The sequence below is a fragment of the Malaclemys terrapin genome, chromosome 1 (genome assembly GCF_027887155.1).
Source record: "Malaclemys terrapin pileata isolate rMalTer1 chromosome 1, rMalTer1.hap1, whole genome shotgun sequence".
Taxonomy (NCBI): domain Eukaryota; kingdom Metazoa; phylum Chordata; order Testudines; family Emydidae; genus Malaclemys; species Malaclemys terrapin.
In genome coordinates this window covers 350,386,312-350,407,941 of record NC_071505.1, presented here as the reverse complement: position 1 = coordinate 350,407,941, position 21,630 = coordinate 350,386,312, and the positions used below count along the sequence as shown (strand labels likewise).

The 21,630-nt window shown below is 44.8% G+C and overlaps 1 protein-coding gene across 1 annotated transcript; it reads right to left on the bottom strand.

Moving 5' to 3' along the window:
* Window positions 1-17,833: 17,833 nt before the first annotated feature.
* LOC128830257 (olfactory receptor 52P1-like) lies at window positions 17,834-18,799 on the bottom strand. Its single transcript, XM_054016047.1, has one exon. The coding sequence runs from the start codon at window positions 18,779-18,781 to the stop codon at window positions 17,834-17,836; it is 948 nt and encodes a 315-aa protein (XP_053872022.1). The 5' UTR covers window positions 18,782-18,799.
* Between the last annotated feature and the right edge of the window lie 2,831 nt (window positions 18,800-21,630).

The window sequence follows — 21,630 nt, the reverse complement described above, 5'->3', positions numbered from 1 at the left end:
GAGGAGGTTGATGCGTCGATCAGGCTGAGAAATGCCCAAAGTATCTGTGAAGGGGGAAAAGAACAGCAATGAGATTTAAACACATTATCATATATATTACTGTTACAGAGTCACCAGGCGATGCTCTGGAACTACTCCCTACGGAGCCAGTCAGGACTCTGGGTGAGCCTCTGCTCTCTGAGCATACTGTCTCCAGGACAAAAATCTTACACAGCTTCGACCTTCCTGGCTCTGACCTCGGAGCATTCAGCATCCCCTTCCACACTATGCGCTTGCTGCAGCAAATCTGCACAGATGGGGCTCCTGGGGAAGCCAGAGGGCCCTGCACCCCAACTCCACAGTCAGACATGACTCTCAGCCATCTGGTAAAACAGAAGGTTTACTAGTCGACAGGAATACAGCATAAAATAGATCTTGCTATTACAGACATCTGTGAATTTCAGCCAAGTCCATCTTGGGAATCCTGGGCCTGATGCCCTGGCTTCCCCCTCTTCCAGTCCCTCATGCAGACTGCCAGCTTCCAGCCACCTTACCTCCAACACCCCCCTTGATGCTCCTCCTCCTTTTGTTTGTCTTGCTTCCCGGGCAAAAGGTGTCATCTGGTTTCATACCCCCTCCTAGGTCTCAGGTTACATAGGTGCAAATAACCGGGCAGCCTCACCTGCCCTGGGGGCCTCAGCAAAATCATACACGCAATTCCCACCGCCGAAATATTAGTGCAGTACACAGGGAAGCTAAGGTACAAACAGTATTAGTATAGGACAGTAAGACTCACATGCAACTTAACAAGATGAATAAAACCCCACCTTGTCAAAATTACAATAAACATATTATAGTTATTTACAATCTGGAAAGGGGTTAGCAGTGAGGTGGCAAAATTGACAGATCGATCCAGATTATTTAGGTTATACTCAAGTCCATAGAACTTCTCAGAGGGAGCTAAGCAAACCAGGAGAATGTGCAGCATGATGGAGATGACCTTCCATGTCACTAAATGCAACATTTATGCCTTTGGAGGGAAAAGCTTGAACTCCTCAAACACCTTACAAGGTTGTAATTTAACTGTATGTACTCAGGACAGGGAGCTGGGCATCATGGTTCACAGACCTTTGAAATCCTGCTCACAGTGCAAGCATGGATAGAAACTAAGCAAAATGTTGGGGATCCAGGAGGAATGGGATGGGGATTCCTACAGTTAATACAATGCCATGAGATCAGTCAGTCAATGTTTCACCCTCCTCTAGACTCCTCTATGTAGTACTGGGCACCCTTCTCACACAGGATATTGCAGAACTAGAAAGTTCAGGGAAGGGGAATGAAAATGATCAAGCATCTGGGGAAACTCCCATACAGAGAGAGGTTGAAAAGACTGGGATTGTTATCTTTCAAATGAGATAAATAAAAGGGGATATAAGAAAAGTCTATAAAATACTGACTGGTAAATAACAGATCGAGAAACTAATCTCCTTGTCTCTAATCACAACATGAAGAGGACATTCAATTCAACTGAAACATGGCAAATTCAAAACAGATGGAAAAATAAGTCTTTCTGCACTCAATGCCTAAGTAGGAGCTCATTACCACAAAAGATCGTTGAGACCATGAACTAAGCAAGAATCAGGTAGGGCTTGGAAATTTGCATGGATAGTGAAACTATTCAGTTACAATAGGTACAGCTAAATAAACATTTGAAAAACCTATACGCCCACTTGATTCAGGGCATAAGCAAATCTCTACCAGTTAGATATTAGGGTGAGACCCTTAGAACTGTTAAATAACGCACCCCATCCACCTCCTGCTGGGTTTCTTACACTTTCTTTTGCAGCACCTGCAGCTGTCACTGTCAGAGAGAAGGCCGTGGACTAGCTGGAACATAGGTCTCATCCACGATACAAGTCCTATGTTGGAAAGGAGCCAAACAAACATAATCATGCTGGGCTATTACTTTGTGCTCCACAGAATGGGCATAAAGGCCAAAAGGGTCTTGGTGTTTACGGCTACAGGCATGCATGTCTGTTACTTCCCTTGTTTCTTTTGATGAGAGACTTTCTTGTGGGCACCCAGCTTTGACTGAGACATAAATTGCAGGCATTATCTGAGAGGTTTGAGCATTGGCCTGCTAAACCCAGGGTTGTGAGTTGAATCCTTGAGGGGGCCATCTGAGGCAAAATCAGTAATTGGTCCTGCTAGTGAAGGCAGGGGGCTGGACTCGATGACCTTTTGGGATCCCTTCCAGTTCTATGAGATAGGTATATCTCCATGTATTATTTATTATGATAGATACATGTCAGCAATTCATCTGACTACCTTCTCGTGCCTAAAGTTTGCAGATGATACAAAAATTGGTGATCATAAATAATGAAGGAGACAGGTCACTCATTCAGAGCAATCTGAAGTCGTTGGTCAATTGAGTCAAAGCTAACAATATGTGTTCTAATCAAGGAACCAAGAATGTAGGCGATGCTTACACAAAGGGGGGATATCATGGGAAGTGCATTGACTGTGAACAAGATTTGGGGGCATAAAAAGATAATTTGCTAAATATGAGCTTCCAGTGTGACCCTGCAGCGAAAAGAGCCAATGTTAACCTGGGTATCTCAAGGAGAGGTTGATGAATGAAAAGTAATAAACATTGGAAAGCATAATCCCAACTATACATATAAAATGATGGGCTCTAAATTAGCTGTTACCACTGAAGAAAGAGATCTTGGAATCATTGTGGATAGTTCTCTGAAAACATCCACTCAATGTGCAGCGACAGTCAAAAAAGTGAACAGAATGTTGGGAATCATTAAGAAAGGGATAGATGATAAGACAGTAAATGTCATATTGCCTCTCTAAGAATCCATGATATGCCCACTGCGTGCAGATCTGGTTGCCCCATCTAAAGAAATATATATTGGAATTAGAAGTTTCAGAAACAGGCAACAAAATGATCAGGGGTATGGAATAGCTGACATATGAGGAGCAATTAATAAGACTCGGACTTTTCAGATTGGAGAAGAGATGACTTAGATGGGATATGATAGAGGTCTGTAAAATTATGACTGGTGTGGAGAAAGTAACTAAGTAAGTGTTATATACTCCTTCTCATAACACAAGGACTAGTGGCCACCAAATAACATTAATAGGAAGCAGGTTTAAAACAAACAAAATAAAGTATTTTTTTCACGCAACACCCTGTCAGCCTGTGAAACTCCTAGAGGATGTTGAGAACTAACACAGTCAACCTGTGGAACTCTTTGCCTGAGGATTTTGTGAAAGCCAAGACCATAACTGGGTACAAAAAAGAACTAGATAAATTAAGAGGACAGATCCATCAACGGCTATTAGCCAGGATGGGCAGGGATGGTGTCCCTAGCCTCTGTTTGCCAAAATCTGGGGATGGACGAGAGAGAATGGATCACTTGATGATCACCTGTCTCCATAGGCTGTCTGGAGCATTCTCAGGAAGTCTTACTATGTGGGAGATAATGGCACATTGTCCTGAATAGGCCCTTCTCAACCAGCTATCTAGATTGACATATTATCCAAGTGTAACTACATTTGAAATACAAATACATACCGGTAGTTTATATTCATTACTTCAGATACAAAAATGATAAATTCATACAAATAGGATAATTGATTCAGAAAATCATACTTTTTCCAATGACATCTTACATGACCTGACTTGCATAAAATGTATCATAATTATTCTATTATCATATCATAATAATATCACTATGAAGAAGAGGGGATAATATGTCTCAAAAAGATCAATGTTTCTTTCCATTGGTGAAATGCGTGAAATTACAGAAGACACCCTGATACATGCCCAACACACCAGGGTCCAGGAAAGATCCCAGAACTGTATTTGGATGAACAATCACAAAGAAAAATTTCTTTTCAGCAGTGTGGACCACCTGTCCATGTACATGCTGCGCCCTATGCCCACAACCCCCAGTGCTGCCTTTCTGTGTACCCCCCCGCCTGCTCTACAGCCCCTCATCGCTACCTGGCTGACCCTGTACATACCCTCCTTGCCCCCACAGCCACCAGCACTTCCCGCTTGTCAGTGTCCACCCTGATCCCTGCCCCATAACCTCCAGTGCTGGCCACTTGACCATGTACGTCCCCCACTACCAGAAATTCCAACCTGGCCACACAGTGATCCCCCTCACTCAAGTGCCAGACCCCACAGCGACAGCGCACAGAAATACCTACTCAGACAAGGTTAAACTCAGTGTCTGCCTGTATCAGAAAAAACGGGGAGATCAGCCTGAACAGCCTCTCCAGGGGCAAAGGGAACCCCAGCAGCAGCTCAGCCTGTGCAGGGAAGGAGAGAGGGACAGACCCGGCGGGAGGGAGAGAGGACGTGGAGACTAAAAGGAGCCAGTGTGAGTAACTCTTCCTCAAAACGACACAAAGCTTTAACGGATTGCAGCCCGCTAGAAACCCAGACACCCCTTCCTGAGGCTGATTTATATGTTGAAAATTGCTGATGCCACGAGGCCATAGTGGAATTACTCATGGGAGATGGGATGGTCCACATAGGGGAAGGTGTCAGAGACAATCTGGTACAGTGTGGTCCACGTTACAATATAATCTGAGAAACCTCCCTGCCCCAGGATACCTCATTATGCCTCTTTGGTCTGTGCATTAGGCAGGATGTCCGTTCCCTCTTTCACTCGGTTTTAGGACTCCACACCACTGTGATCTGAATACTGCATGTGCCGTGCCCCACTCCTGCTCCCACATGCACACTGTGCATTCCTGGACGTCCCCCGGTGAGATTTCCAACACTACCTGTTTCCTCTAAACCAGAAATATGCTTTTATTTTTACTGCCTTTTTGTTCTCCTTGTCATCTTCAGAACCAGAGATGCAAGGGCATGAAGAGATCAGACCCCTCCCCTTCCTGATTTCCCCCCCTAAATTTTTGAACATATAACTCTGTGAGTTTGAGATTTCTGCAACTCTCCTGTCAGTTCTTATTTAATGCAAGCAAGCTCACCCATGCTTAGAGGCCTCCGGAAGACTCCAGTTGAAGTCACAGGAGGCTCATGGCTGGTGTAAATCAGGCCATTTATTAAAGTCCCTACATGTGGATTTAGGGTGAACTCCTGACTGTGTTGAGAGTTTTGCCACCGATCTCAATGAGACCAGATTCACCCTTAGTGTTTAACAGTTTCCTCTGAGATGCAAAAATCATGGCTTTGGGTCCTGTTACAGAAAGTGCTATTCTGTAAAGAGTCTGAAGGAACCCCCCAGTTCATGTGGCACTCTGAGTTTGAGCATGAAAAATGGGGATTTCAAAACACGGGGGCCCTGATTTTACTATAAGGGAGGCCAGTGTCAACCTGGAGTGACCTAGTGAAGGCAGAATGTGAGAGCAGAATCTGGCCAGTCTGTGACCCATTCTTGTTGTGAACCCTCTGGTAACACAGATACCCTCTGCAGAGGATTTGGCTGAGCTTCCTAACAGTACAGTGAAGTTGCTGAATTGGAAAACTTGAGTGAACCAGAAGGAAAAGCACACAGCCCAAAACAGAGAGCTAATGAGACAGATAGAAGGACACAGTAAGAGAGAAGACACTGATCTGAAAAAACAAATATTTGTCTAAACTATTTCCAATACATAAATCCTTTGGTGTTTCTGACAATCAGGGCTGGCTCTGGCTTTTTGGCCACCCCAAACAAAAACGGGGCGGCCAGAACGGCAAAGCAAAAAAAAAACAAAACCTGCGGCGCAGCCAGAGCGCGGGTGCAGGGGGACCGGCTGGGGGGGGTGGGAGGGGAAGGGAGCGGGTGGGAGAGATAGAGAAGGGGGCGGCCAGGGCTACAGCAGGGGCGCTGCCACGCGGCCCCTCCCGCTGCGCCGTCTCCTGCCGCCTGCCGCGAGGGCTCCGCTCCCGTCGGCGGGGAGGGAAGGAAGAGGACTGCCCTGCAGGGCGCTCTGGTTCTCCACACTGCTGCCCCCTACAGGGCGGCCAGAGAGGAACAAGAACAGAAAACAAACAAACAAAAAAAAGCGGCCGTGCCGCCCTAGGATTGGGCACAATGCCACTTCCAACAATCTGCCGCCCCGCACCAGCTTGCTCAGCTGGTGCCTGGAGCCGGCCCTGCTGACAATACTAAACTGTTCAAGTCTCTGTGCTGGTGAATTCCGGCCCAAACGGTTCTTGACTTGAACCCTGGAATCCTCCCTGAGCCCTGAGCACTAACTTTAATGCAGAAACAGGCAACTCACTGAAATCCCGCTCAGCACAGAGAGGAAATCTCCTTACAGCGACAGAAGGCAGAGCCCTGAGAAGCAGCGTATGGATCTCACCTGTCTGACCTTTATAATTCCCCTGTACAGTCCCTGGGGACTCTCATGTTAATCGGGATTCACAGACAATTCCCTGGGCTCCATGAGCAGTGGGAAGAGCATAAAATAGACCCTGAAGAACTCCAGCTTGAGACTCTCCCCAGGGAGTGAAGAAACGTTTATCCAGTAGGAGGGGTTCAGATTGTCAGGGCAAACGGAGTCTTTTAGACTGTTCAGCCTAGCAATTGATGATGGCTTTCTTTGCTGTGTGTAATGTACTGCCATCTTCAATATGTGTGGGAATGCTGCGAGAAGATACAGGACACTAAACTGGGAGGTGTGGTAGCTATGCTGGAGGGTAGGGATAGGATACAAAGGGACCTAGACAAATTAGAGGATTGGGCCAAAAGAAACCTGATGAGGTTCAACAAGGACAAGTGCAGAGTCCTACACTTAGGATGGAAGAATCCCATGCACTGCTACAGACTAGGGACCTAGTGGCTAGGAAGCAGTTCTGCAGAAAAGGATCTAGGGGTTACAGTGGACGAGAAGCTGAATATGAGTCAACAGTGTGCCCTTGTTGCCAAGAAGGCTAATGGCATTTTGAGTTGTTGTCAAGGCTATTTCCCCACTCTGAACTTTAGGGTACAGATGTGGGGGCCTGCATGAAAACTTCTAAGCTTAACTATCAGCTTAGATCTGGTCCGCTGCCACCACTCCCAAATTGCTAATTCCCTTCCCTGGGTAGCCTTGAGAGACTCTTCACCAATTCCCTGGTGAATACAGATCCAAACCCCTTGGATCTTAAAACAAGGAGAAATTAACCATCCCCCCTCCTTTCTCCCACCAACTCCTGGTGGATCCAGATCCAACCTCCTTGGATCTAAAAAACAGGGCAATCAATCAGGTTCTTAAAAAGAAGGCTTTTAATTAAAGAAAAAGATAAAAATCATCTCTGTAAAATCAGGATGGGAAATAAGTTTACAGGGTAATCAAACTTAAAGAGCCCAGAGGAACCCCTCTAACTTAGGTTAAATGTTACAGCAAACAGAGGTAAACACCTTAGTAAAAGGTACATTTACAAGTTGAGAAAACAAAGAAAAGTAACACGCCTTGCCTGGCTGTTTACTTACAAGTTTGAAATATGAGAGACTTGTTCAGAAAGATTTGGAGAGCCTGGATTGATGTCTGGTCCCTCTTAGTCCCAAGAGCGAACTACCCCAAAAAAAGGGCACAAACAAAAGCCTTCCCCCCACCAAGATTTGAAAGTATCTTGTCCCCTTATTGGTCCTTTGAGTCAGGTGTCAGCCAGGTTACCTGAGCTTCTTAACTCTTTACAGGTAAAAGGATTTTGGAGTCTCTGGCCAGGAGGGATTTTATAGTATTGTACACAGGAGGGCTGTTACACTTCCCTTTATAGTTATGACAGTTGTATAATTAGGGGCATTGCCAGCAGACCGTGGGAAGTGATCGTTCTCCTCTATTCGACATTGGTGAGACCTTATCTGGAGTACTGTGTCCAGTTTTGGGCCCCACACTACAAGAAGGATGTGGAAAAATTGGAAAGAGTCCAGCAGAGGGCAACAAAAATGATTAGGGGTCTGGAGCACATGACTTATGAGGAGAGGCTGAGGGAACTGGGATTGTTTAGTCTGCAGAAGAGAAGAATGAGGGGGGATTTGATAGCTGCTTTCAACTACCTGAAACGGGGTTCCAAAGAGGATGGATCTAGACTGTTCTCAGTGGTACCTGATGACGGAACAAGGAGTAATGGTCTCAAGTTGCAGTGGGGGAGGTTTAAGTTGGATATTAGGAAAAACTTATTCCCTAGGAGGGTGGTGAAGCACTTGAATGGGTTACCTAGGGAGGTGGTGGAATCTCCTTCCTTAGAGGTTTTTAAGGTCAGGCTTGACAAAGCCCTGGCTGGGATGATTTAGTTGGAAATTGGTCCTGCTTTGAGCAAGGGGTTGGACTAGATGTCCTCCTGAGGTCCCTTACAACCCTGATATTCTATGATTCTATAACCAAAAACCATTTTGAATTGATCGTAGCAACATACCTGCATACCTCCCATGCAGTTATGATATCCAGTCTGTTACCCTCAGAAAAGTCAATTCCGTCCTGTTGAGGCTAAATTATGTCATCCTGAATTCATGCAAGCCAAGGGCCTGGAAAAAGCCTTTTTTCTCTCAAAATATTAGAGTCAAAGGTATTTGCTAATATTGCTTTTGAGGTTTAAGGTGAATATATATCTTGCAGCTCCCAACTGTTCTAATAATTCATCTACTCTGTGCATCAGGTAAGCATCACATTTCAATATTGTAAAAAGAAGAACAGGAGTACTTGTGGCACCTTAGAGACTAACAAATTTATTAGAGCATAAGCTTTCGTGGACTACAGCCCACTTCTTCGTGTTGCCCTGGGGCCATTTCAGTATAGTGTTATTTTATATAGGTGTGCCCTGCTAGGGTGAGTATAAAGCAGTAAAGGAATCAAACTATTGCTACATCTGCATTTTGCTTGCTTCACAGTTACTTGCAACCCCGGGGTACAGTTTGAGAGTTGTGGAAACTGCTGCACCCCTATAACCACCCAGATGGGCTGGCCCTCATTCACACTGCTTTGCTGGTGATTTACATCTTGAGGCCCTGTTATCACCCAACATGACAGGAGATGGCACCACACACCAAAAGTGAGAACTTACCCAAGCCACCAAAGTACAAACAGCAGACAACATCCTATTTCCTCTCTCCCCAGGCTCACACTCCGCACTAGAGTATAAACCCAAAATTATACTGCTTTGCACTGCACAGGTATTTGTACACTGTACGCTCTTTAAAAGATTCCGCCCTCCCCTGGATGTCTGAAGGATATGCAACAAATCATGAATGGTGTAGAGAATGTGGATACAAAAGTCTTGTTTACTCCTTCTTAAAACACAAGAACTGAGGGTAACCAGATGAAATTAATAGGCAGATGGTTTAAAACAAACACGAAAAAGCAGAACATTTTTGTGGGATCCCACTTTCCTGAGAAGCTTCCTGGGATGCTGCTTTGACACTACAGAGTTATGTGATCATGTCACCTGGTACTGGATACCATCTTGATCTTCTGGTACTTTTCTACTGGGAAGGGATGGGGGGTAAAACTAGGAAACAAAGAATTCCCACCATATATAAATTCAATTTCTGGCTTTGAGTTAATCTGGGTTCTTCTCAACTGCCTCCCCACACAAGAAAGCAGACTGCTGAAAACACCTGAAGAAACAAAGTAACTAACCTAGGGGGCGGGTAGGGGCTGAGACCAGGTGAGAAAGATCTAGGTTGTGAAAGGAATACCTGGAGATTTAAGCTGCAAGCAGTGCAGTTTACCTTCAAGAACACGGCAACCTGCATAAAACCACATTTAGAATGAGAACTTACTACTATTTAGCTTAGTCTGCATGTTGTATTTTATTTGCTCAATAATCTGCTTTGTTCTGCTTGCTATCCCTTATAATCAGTTAAAATCTACCTTTTGTAGTTAAAAAAAGCTTGTGATTTGTTTTCTAAAAACCAGTTCGTGCAATTCATAACTTAGGGGAGTGGGGAGTTGTGTATATCTTGTTCCACATTGAGGGATGGGGCAAATTTCATGAGCTTGCATTCTATAGATCTCAATGCAGTGCAAGACAATATAATTTTGGGTTTGCACTCCAGAGGGTGTCTACACTTGAGCTTGAGGCAATCCCTGAGATGAATCTTTCCACACAGAGCTGATTGCAGACTTAGTATGATTCTAGAGCTGGGTGTGTCCCGACCTGTGTGTGTGCTAGAAAAGGCTGAAGGGCTGTGTGCAGCAGCGAGGGAGCCCAGGCTGATGGAATGTGTGGGGTCCCAGAAGATCAGGTGTCACCCAGGAAGGGGAGGGAGACCCATCACAGAGGCCTCAGTGCATCACGGGACCCACTTCACATAAAGCCCAGTTTGAAATAATCTTTGTCATATTTTTGGCTTCTGTGTTTTGCTGGGACCTCCAATGTTGTCCTCACTTCAGTTTGTTTTGTGTGCTTTTCTCCCTTTGTCACAAAACAATCCATTTCTTGCGTAAACCATTTCTCATTGTAAGCATGCTGCTGATAATGAGTTTAAGTTTAAGTACTGGGGGGGAAAACGACACAATGATGTCTGACATGTCACAATTGCTAAGAGAGCATTGTGCAGGGCTAATGTAGAGCCCTGAAGTGCCCCGTGTGGCTGTGGCTCCCAACGTCACCCTGTAATTGCTGGGGTCCGTGCTGTTTCCTATATTCCCTCCCCTGAATGTACATGGCCCTTCTGCATGACCCCCATTCACCCCGTGCTGGCAGCTGGAGCTCTTAAAAAAACATGCGGCTTCTGCTTCCCTTTAAACATCCCCACACCTCCCATACTTTGAGAACCACTGCTCTAAATAGAGCTGAATGAAAGCAACTGTCCAGGAAAAGTATGAGAAATGTCTGTTGGAATGATTGGCCAGTTTTTCAACTCCTTCATACAGATCCTGATCACTTAAAATATAAAGTGTATTTCACTTTATGACACTGAACTGATCAGCACTTACATGTAAGCTTTGAAAGCAAGTGGAAAGCTGTGCATTTATTGTATCGAGATACCTGTAAAACATATTTACTTTGAAAAAAAAAACTTTCTGAGTTGGCAAGTCTTTCACCTTCTGATGGCCATCAGTTGGGGTTGGTTGGCAGGGAAGTGCTGACTAATGGTCAGGGCTTATACCTATGATATGCAGGGTATACTTTGACTCTTTTTCCTTTGGGGGTTATCAGTGCTCTGACAGCCGGGGATGATAAGGAGGCATGGGTGACACATGGCTCTAGCATTTGGCTAGACTGGCCTGACCACTGGAAGCTCCCCTGGTGGCTGGACCATAGCCCTACCCCCTGTTCCACCCCTTCTCTACCGTGGTCCCCACAACTGCCACTCGCTGATTCCCTCCATCTCCCCTCCCCCTGGACCTTCATTGCCCACCACTAGCAAAGTCCATCCTTCTCTCCTCGCCTCTCCTCACCTCGTCTCTCCTCTCCTTTCCTCTCATAGAATCATAGGAGTGTGTAGCACATCGACACTCACAACCGCGGCACCACCTGTTGGTTACAGCCCGGAATTAGTTCAGTTCCACTTCCAGAGTGCCGTCCACCGGCCGGTGTCTCTCCTGCCATCGCCTGTTGCTCCCCAATCTCACTCAAGGATCCTCCTCTCTCCATGGAACCCCAACTCCCTTCACCAACCTTGCCTATGTGACCCACTGCCAGTCTTCATCTAGCCCTGTCCTTCAGGGGCAAACTGCAGTCTGAAATGGCCACTCATCATGGGCAAGGGGGTTGGACTCAGCCCTCATACCTCCTTGCGGTCCTGTACCAGAACCTCAGTCTGGGAGTTAGCCAGGCAGGAGCTCCCAGCTCTTCTTGTTCTTTCCAGCACTGCTGTTCAAGGTAGCCCTTTCTAACTATCAGGCATCCAGGTCCATCTCCTACCAGAGATGGAGAGAGACTCAGCTCCTACTGTCCCTGCAACCTGGCCCTGATTGGCTGCCTCCAACCCTTCAATTGGCTCCCTGGCACAACCCTCTCCCAGGGCTGTACTTAACCCCTTTTTCACCAGTGCGGGGCAACAGTGCCATCACAGAGTGGAAGGGACCTCCAAAGGTCATCAAGTTCAGTCCCCTGCACTTATGGCAGGACCAAGTACCAACTTGACTATCCCTGCCAGGTATTTGTCTAACCTGCTCTTAAAATCTCCAGAGATGGAGATTATACAGCCTCCCTAGGCAATTTATTCCAATGCCTAACTACCTTGGCAGTTAGGAAGTTTTTCCTAATGTCCAACCAAAACCTCCCTTTAGAAAATTGTAATCATGTCCCCTCTCACTCTTCTCTTCTCCAGACTAAACAAACCCAATTATTTCAATCTTCCCTCATAGGTCATGTTTTCTAGACCTTTAATCATTGTAGTTACTCTTCTCTGGACTTTCTCCAGTTTGTCCACATCTTTCCTGAAATGTGGTGCCCAGAACTGGACACAATACTCCAGCTGAGGCCTAATTAGCGCAGAGTAGAGCAGAAGAATTACTTCTCATGTCTTGCTTACAACACTCCTACTAACACATCCCAGAATGACGTTTGCTTTTTTTGCAAAAGCTTTATACTCTTGACTCGAATTTAGCCTGTGATCCACTATGACCCCCTGGTTCCCTTTCTGCAGTACTCCTTTCTAGGCAGTCATTTCCCATTCCGTATATGTGCAATTGACTATTCTTTCCTAAGTGGTGTACTTTTCATTTGTCCTTATTGAATTTCATCCTATTTACCTCAGACCATTTCTCCAGTTTGTTCAGATCATTTTGAATTTTCATCCTATCCTCCAAAGCACTTGCAACCCCTCCCAGTTTGGTATCATCTGCCAACTTTATAAGTGTACTCTCTATGCCATGATATAAATTGTTGATGAAGATTTTGAACAGAACTGGACCCAGAACTGATTCCTGCGGAACTCCACTTATTATGCCCTTCCAGCATGACTGTGAAACATTGATATACACTCTCTAGGAATACTTATCCAACCTGGTATGCAACAGCCTTATAGTAGCTCCATTTAGGTTATATTTCCATAGTTTCTTAATGAGAAGCTCATGTGAGACTACAATACCCACCGGCTGAAGTGAAGAAACAGATTGACAGAGCCAGAAGAGTACCCAGATGTCACCTACTACAGTACAGGACTACATGAATTTTCAAAGATGATAGCTAATGGCTCAGATATCTCCTTAGTTAGCTCCTTGAGTATTCTAGGATTCACTTAATCAGGCCCTGGTAACTTGAAGAGATCTAACTTGTCTAAGTAAATTCTAAATTGTTCTTTCATTATTTTAGCTTCAGAATCTACCCCATTTTCACTGACATTTACTATGTCAGGCATTCAGTCGCCACCAACCTTCTTGGTGAAAACCAGAACAAAGAACTCATTAAGCACCTCTGTCATTTCCACATTTTCGGCTATTGTTTTTCCCTCTTTGTTGAGTAATGAACCTAGCCTGTCCTTCGTCTTCCACTTGCTTCTAATGTATTTGTAGAATATTTTATTGTTCCCCTTTATGTCTTTATCTAGTCTGATCTTGTTTGTGCCTTGGCCTTTCTAATTTTGCCCCTACGTACTTGTGTTGTATGTTTATATTCATCCTTCATAATTAGACCTAGTTTCCACTTTTTGTAGGACTTCTTTATTTTTAGATCATTGAAGATCTCCTGATTAAGCCAAGGCGATCTCTTGTCAGACCTCCTATCTTTCCTATGTAGTGGAATAGTTTGCTCTCATGCCCTTAATAAGGTCTCTTTGAAAAACTGTCAGCTGTCTTCAATTGTTTTTCCTTTCAGACTTGCTTTCCATGAGATCTTACTTACCAACTTCCTGAGTTTGCTAAAGTCTGCCTTCTTGAAATCCATTGTCTTTGTTTTGCTGTTCTTCCTTGTACCATTCCTTAGAATTATGAACTCTATCATTTCATGGTCATTTTCATCCAAGCTGCCTTCCACTCTCAAATTCTCAACCAGTACCTTCCTCTTTCTCAAAATCAAATTTAGAATAACCTCTCTCCTAGTAGCTTTTTCCATCTTCTAGAATAAAAAAAAATCTCCAGTACATTCCCAGAACTTGTTGGGATAATCTGTACCTTGCTCTGCTATTTTTCCAACAGCTATCAGAGTAGTTGAAGTTCCCCAAAACCACCAAGTCCTGTGCTTTGGATGATTTTGTTAGTTGTTTAAAAAAAGCCTCATCCACTTCTTCTTTCTGGTTAGCTGGTCTGTAGTAGACCCCTACCATGACATCACCCTTGTTTTTACCCCTTTTATCCTTATCCGGAGACTTTCAACAAGTCTGTCTCCTATTTCTATCTCAACCTCAGTCCAAGGGTATACATTTTTTATATAAAAGGCAACACCTTCCCCCTTTTTTTTCTGAGCAAGCTGTATCCTTCTATATGGACATTCCAATCATGCATTTTATCCCAGGTTTCTGTGATACCAACTGTGTCATAGTTGTCTTCATTTACTAGCACTATGAATTCTTCCTGCTTATTCCCCATACTTCTTGCATTAGCTTGTAAATTTTCCCTGTGCTAAGAGGGAGGTTTATCACTGTTTTTGTAACTTTAAAGTTTTGCCTAGAGGATAAATCCTCTGTGTTTTTAAGTCTTTTGTTATTCTGTAAAGTACTTACCATCCTGATTTTACAGAGGTGATTCTTTTACATTTTCTTTAATTAAAATTTTTCTTTTAAGAACCCAATTGATTTTTCATTGTTCTTAAGATCCAAGGGTTTGGGTCTGTGTTCACTTGTACCAATTGGTGAGGATATTATTCTCAAGCCTCCCCAGTAAAGGGGGGTGCAGGGCTTGGGGGAATATTTTGGGGGAATATGGACTCCAAGTGGTCCTTTCCCTGATTCTTTTTCTAAATCACTTGGTGGTGGCAGCATACTGTTCAAGGTGGAATGTGTGCCTTGGGAAAGTTTTTAACCTAAGCTGGTAAAAATAAACATAGGAGGTCTTCCATGCGGGTCCCCACATCTGTACCCAGTTATTTCGGGTTTTTCCAAGTTGTGGGGGACCTGTTATGTTTAAAAGGGTCAGAAATTAGGAATGCTCCTCTGCCAACCTGCTTAACACATCCTATGTGGACCTTCTGCTTTAGCTCATCACCATCTATCTAGGTGAAAGGTCTCAGATAAACATATGGTAACTTTGCCTTATCTCAACATACAAGATGTGGCCTGCAGGTCCCTTGTGTCACAGCCAAGCTACTTTAACATAAACCTGTTATAACCTATTATAATAAAACAAATAATCAAAACCATAAGGCAATAAGAAATCCATAAGAAAAGATATATAGGCCAGCAAGCAGGTGAGACATATAGGCTACAGCTGGGCTGTGGCAGAAAGAGAAGACGCACCCCAGCTCTCTCTCGGTGCAGCAGCTTGGGGCCAGGGAGGGGCACTGGGCTGGGGGAGGGGTGCTTTTTCCATCCTGCATGAACTTTGGTAGCATGCTGCATAGTAACACAGCTTAGAAGGAACTTAGTTGGTTACCCCTAGTTTTTGTCTCATGAGAAGTGGTGAATAACACTTCCTTATTCAAATTTTCCACACCAGTTATGATTTTATAGATCTCTATCATATCCCTCCTTAGTCGTTTCCTTTCCAAGCTGAAAAGTCCCAGTCTTATTAATCTCTCCTCATACAGAAGCCGTTCCATACCCGTAATCATTTCTGTTGTCCTTCTATGTACCTCCCTTAATGATGCCCATGACCAGCTGGGCTCTCTCTACCCTGGGGCTGGGCTGGGAGCTGCTCCAATCTGATAAGGAGGCTGCCTGCAGGTAGGAGGCTGCACCAGGGGAGCATGGGCTGCCATGGGTTAATGACCCAAAGTCTCCCTCCACCTGCAGTAACTAGACACTGCCAGATCCCCTTTTCCAGTTGAAAACCGGGTACCTGGCAACTTTAAATGGCATCTGGAAACAGAAACCAAAACCAGGTCTGGCTTCTGCCAGAAAGAGCAGCTGAACATGCTAGGGGGTGGAGGGAACTGGCGCAGTGGAAGGGCAGAGCCCCCCCGCTCCCTCCACCACAAACAAAAGTAATGTGGGCTACTGTGTGGGAGAAGAGTGTGGGCAGCCCCAGGCTGAGGTTTATCCCTGTTTTTGTAATTTTGAAGTTTTGCCTAGAGGGGAATCCTCTGTGGTTTGAATCTGATTGAATCTGATGTTACAGAGGTGCTTCTTTTACTTTTGTCTTTATAATAAAGTTCTGCTTTTAAGATCCTCATTGTTTTTAGTGCCCTAAAAACCCAAGGGTCTGGTCTGTGCTCAACGTGTTTGCCTATCTGGTTGGTAGATTATTCTCAAGCCTCCCCAGGAAAGAGGGTGAAAGCGCTCGGGGGGTGGGGGAGGATATTTTGGGAAAACAGGAACTACAAGTGGTCCTTTTCCTGAATCTATGTCTAACTCACTTGGTACTAATCCAAGGGCAAGGAAGGATTTGTGCCTTGGGGAAGTTTTTAACCTAAGCTGGTAGAAATAAGCTTAGGGGGTCTTTCATGCAGGTCCCCACATCTGTATCTCAGAGTTCAGAGTGGGAAGGGAACCCTGACAGGGCCCACAAGCTGTATGATACACAGTCTCATCTGCCTGCCTCACAGCCCTTCTCCCAGCCCTCAGCTGCTTCCCTCTCCGATCCTGACTGGCCTGTTAGCCCCAGTGCTGCCTCCTCATTGCACTCACTGCAGGCTCCTTGTCAGGCTGCCGCAGCTTTTGTCACAGACCCGTAGAAGTTGGAGCCCAACTGGGCACGGGGAGGTGATCCAGTGAGTGATGGGGAGGGGAGAAAAAGAGTGAGCATCAGTGGCAGGGAGTTGGGGCAAGAGGCGGAGAAGGGAGTGTGGCATAGAGGCAAGAGTTGGAGCGGGGCTGTGTCTTGGGGGAATAGATGCAGAAGTAGCTGTGGCCTTGAGGGAAGTTGTGTACCACTGGTATTGCCTTGGGGGCAGAAGCGGGGTAAGAGGCAGGGACCCAGGGGTCATGGTGGCTAGTTCTCTGAAAACATCCACTCAATGGGCATCGACTGTCAAAAAAGTAAACAGAATGTTGGGAATCACTAGCAACGGGATAGATAATACCACAGAAAATATCATATTACCTCTATATACATCCATGGGATGCCCACATCTTGAATACTGAGTGCAGATGAGGTTGCCCCATCTCAAAAAAATATATTGGAATTGGAAAAAGTTAAAAAGGGCAAAAAAATGATTAGGGTTATGGAACGGCTTCCGTATGAGGCAAGTATGGGACTTTTCAGCTTGGAAAAGAGACTACTAAGGGTGTGTGTGTGTGATAGAGGTCTATAAAATCATAACTGGTGTAGAAAAAGAAAATAAGGAAGTGGTATTTAATCCTTCTCATAACACAAGGACTAGGGGTTACCAAATGAAATGAATAGGCAACAGTTTAAAACAAGCAAAAGGAAGCATTTCTTCACACAATACACAGCCAAGCTGTGGAACTCCTTGCCAGAGGATGTTGTGAAGGTCCATCAATAGACAAGGTGGGAAGGGATAGTGTGTCTTTACCAGCAGCTGGAAATGGGTGACAGGGAATGGATCATTTGATTACCTGTTCTGTTCATTCCCTCTGGGGCACCTGGCACTGGCCACTGTTGGCAGACAGGACACTGGGCTAGATGGATCCTTGGTCTGGCCCAGTATGGCTATTCTTATGTTCTTATATTCCCAGAGGTCCAGTTATCAGTAATTAGAAGGGTGGCAAACCAACGAGTTCTACACTGCCCGATTTTGAAGTTTGTCACATTGACACAAAACAGTAAGGTCAGGAAAGGGTTTAATGTCTCTCTGACTGTCCAATCAGTGATTCACAGAAGAGAACACAGCACCATGTCACCAGCCAGCTCTGCACAGAGCTCAGTCTGAGAGCCAGAGTACCAGGAGAAAACTTTAAGTCCCTTTATGAGTAAAGAGCCGGAGCAGCCTGTCCCGGATCTGTTTGGTCCTCACCCCGTAGATGATGGGGTTGAGCATGGGGGGCACCAGGAGGTACACATTGGCAATGAGAACGTGGAAATGTAGGGGCACATTGTGGCCATACCGGTGTGTGAGGGAGGAGAAGAGACCTGGGGTGTAAAAGGATAAGATGGCACAGAGGTGGGAGCTGCAGGTCCCCAAAGCCTTGAGCCGGGCGTCCTTTGTGGGGAGGCTGAAGATGGCCTTGAGGATATGAGTGTAGGACACGGCAATAAAAATCATATCCAGACCCCTCACACAGAATACCACAAAGAGGCCGTAGTAACTACTGACGCGGGTGTCGGCGCAGGCCAGCTTCACCACGGCTATGTGCTCGCAATGGGTGTGGGGGATGATGTTGGTTCTGCAATATGGCCATTGCCTCACCAGAAAGGGATAAGGCAGTATGAGGATGCCGCCGCGAAACACCACAGCCAGGCCAATCTTGGCAACTATGGAGTTTGTCAGGATGGTGGAATGTCTCAGGGGATGGCAGATGGCCACGTAGCGATCAAAAGCCATGGCCACGAAGATCCCAGACTCCATCAATAAGAAGCAGTGAATGAAGTACAGCTGGGAGAGGCAGGCACTGAAATCAATCTCCCTGGAATTGAACCAGTAGATGCTCAGTGTTTTGGGCAGGGTGGATGTAGTCAGGACCAGGTCAGTGACGGCCAGCATGCAGAGGAAATAGTACATGGGCATATGGAGGCTTGGTTCTGTCTTCACGATGAACAGGATGATGAGGTTTCCCAAGACAGCTATGGTGTACATGGCACAGAAGGGGATGGAGATCCAGACATGGGCTGCCTCCAGGCCAGGAATACCCACTAGGATGAAGGTGGAGGGGTTGGTGAAGTCGGTTTTGTTGGAATCTGACATGTAGTAGGGAAGAAGTTGTTTAACTCTGAGGCGTTCCCAGGGTCCAGGGTGATGGTCGCAGTACAAAAGCCTGGATGGAGAGACAATGTTAATATGAGCCACTACATACACTACTGGATACTTTTCTCATGGGTGAAGCTGCTTGGTTGCTCTCCATACACATTTTCATTTTTCAGATAAGTTAATTATGAACAACTGACCCTACTAATGCCAATTCCATATTTGATGGTCCTCCATGCAGCAATTATTTCTACACATCATGGTCTGGGAAATCTTAATAGGCACCAGCAGGAAACACACATGTGGATACTGTAAAAAGCAACAGAGGGTCCTGTGGCACCTTTGAGACTAACAGAAGTATTGGGAGCATAAGCTTTCGTGGGTAAGAACCTCACTTCTTCAGATGCAAGAAGTGAGGTTCTTACCCACGAAAGCTTATGCTCCCAGTACTTCTGTTAGTCTTAAAGGTGCCACAGTACCCTCTGTTGCTTTTTACAGATTCAGACTAACACGGCTACCCCTCTGATACTTGACATGTGGATACTGGTTATCCCTCATTGTTCCTTAATGCAATGAAAGCCAGGCTAGAAAGTCCATGTTATTCCCCCAGGCACCTGGTTGCTCAAAATTGGAAAGTGTAAAAAAACACGCACAAAAAACAAAGCTTTGCCAATCCATGTGCCAGGGGGAAACATTACAACTAGAACCATCTCAGGGAAAAGACCTGGGGGTCATCAATAGCTGTTCCATGGAAACACCTGCTGATTCACAGTAGTGGCCAAAACAAAGATAATGTTCAGATGCCTAAGGAATGGGGTGGAGAGCAAACTGCTCTGGAAACGCTCTCAGTTGTGGTCACCCCGTCTCTATAAAGGACATAGCAGATAGAAAGGGGATTTCTGAGACTGGCTATGAGAATTGGGGAGGCTGCCATATGGGACTGTTTAGTTTAGAGAAGCCACAAATAAGGGGGCATATGATAGAGGAGAACAAAATAACAGAATGGAACTGATTACATTAAAATGGACAAACAGAGAACAGTTCCCAACCAGTAATATCTATAGATAATTACTGCTTCAAAAGGGCTAATTCCTCAACAATGACAAATTATCCACAAAACTGATTGGGAGGAAAAAATATTGAGGAAAATGGAAAGGAAAATTGGGAGTTCTTTAAGAAGAGTTTATAGATAGCTAACAAGCCACAATTTCACAGTCAAGAAAGTGAAGATCTCATATCAGATGAGCTGATGGAATTCTTTCTAGTCCATTAGCAGTCAAGGAGGATGTTAAGCAGCATCTACAGTAGAACCTGAGGGTTGCAAACACCAGAAACATAAACTTTTAAAAATTAAAGGGAATTTTTTTAAAAACAATTTGACAAGGTTAGGAAAAAATGTAAAATCTGGCATGGGATTAGTTAACAAAAAGTCTAGTAATATAATGAATGTGAGTCACCAAGTGGGTTTATGGAAACAGTCTTTCCAAATAAGTTTTCATCCTTTAATGACTGTACACATTTGGTTGACCAAGAGGACTGTGTATATACGATAGCCTTCAATGACTCTGAGGCATTTGATGTAGTCAGAGAAAACATTCAGATCAAAACACTATCCAATATCAGTAGAGGACATGTAAAATACACTAAAAATTGGCTAAGTGAAAGATCGCAAGAAGCAGTTGTTTATGGGGCATTACAGGGAATGGGGGTGTTTTTAGTGCAGTTCTGCAGGGATCAGTTCTAGGCCCCATGCTATTTAATAGTTTCATCAATGATATGGAAGCTAATAGAAAATCATTGCAGATAAAATAACGGAGGACCCAAAATTGGCAGAATGGTTACAATGAGGCCACCAGGGCAGACACAAATGTTTTAATACAGTCAAAGGCAAACTTATCTCGGAATAGGGAATGAAGGCCCAACCCACAGACTCAATCACTGTATTATGGAATTGAGGGACCCTGAAAAGGATTTAGGGGTCACTGTGGACAACCAACTCATCGTAGTGGTGAGCTGGAGCAGGGGAAGGATTTTACCTCTGCATATGGCATTGGTGAAACCGACTGCATCCAGTTCTGGGGTCCACATTTCAAAATTTGAAAATTTGGAGTACATGCAGAAAAGAGCCACAAAAAGGATTGGAGGCTGCAGAAAATGGCGACCAGTGACGGACATAAAGAGCTTCATCTCTTTATCTTATCAAAAGTACAATCAAATGGAGAAAAGAAATCACATTGGGGAAGAAAGCTACTAGAGCCTCCCTGGAATAGTACTTGGGGTGTGCTATAGACTGCCGGGATCCAATTTGGATACGAATAGAGACCTCTTTAATGTTTTTAATGAAGTAAATACTAATGGGAATTGTGGGATCATGGGAGACTTTAACTTCCCAGATATAGTCTGGAAGACAAGTGCTAGTAATAATAATAGGGCTCAGATTTTCCTGGATGCGATAGCTGATGGATTCCTTCACCAAGTGTTTTCTGAACCAACAAGAGGGGATGCCATTTTAGATTTGGTTTTGGTGAGTAGTGAGGACCTCATAGAAGAAATGACTGTAGGGGACAACCTTGGTTAGAGCGATCATGAGATAATTCAGTTCAAACTAAATGGAAGGATAAACAAAAATAGATCTGTGACTAGGGTTTTTGATTTCAAAAGGGCTAACTTTAAAAAAATAAGGAAATTAGTTAGGGAAGTGGAATGGACTGAAGAAGTGAATGAAAAGGTGGAGGAAGCCTGTAATTACTTCAAGTCAAAGGTGCAGAAACTATCAGAAGCCTGCATCCCAAGAAAGGAGAAAAAATTCATTGGCAGCAGTTGTAGACCAAGCTGAATGAGCAAGCAGC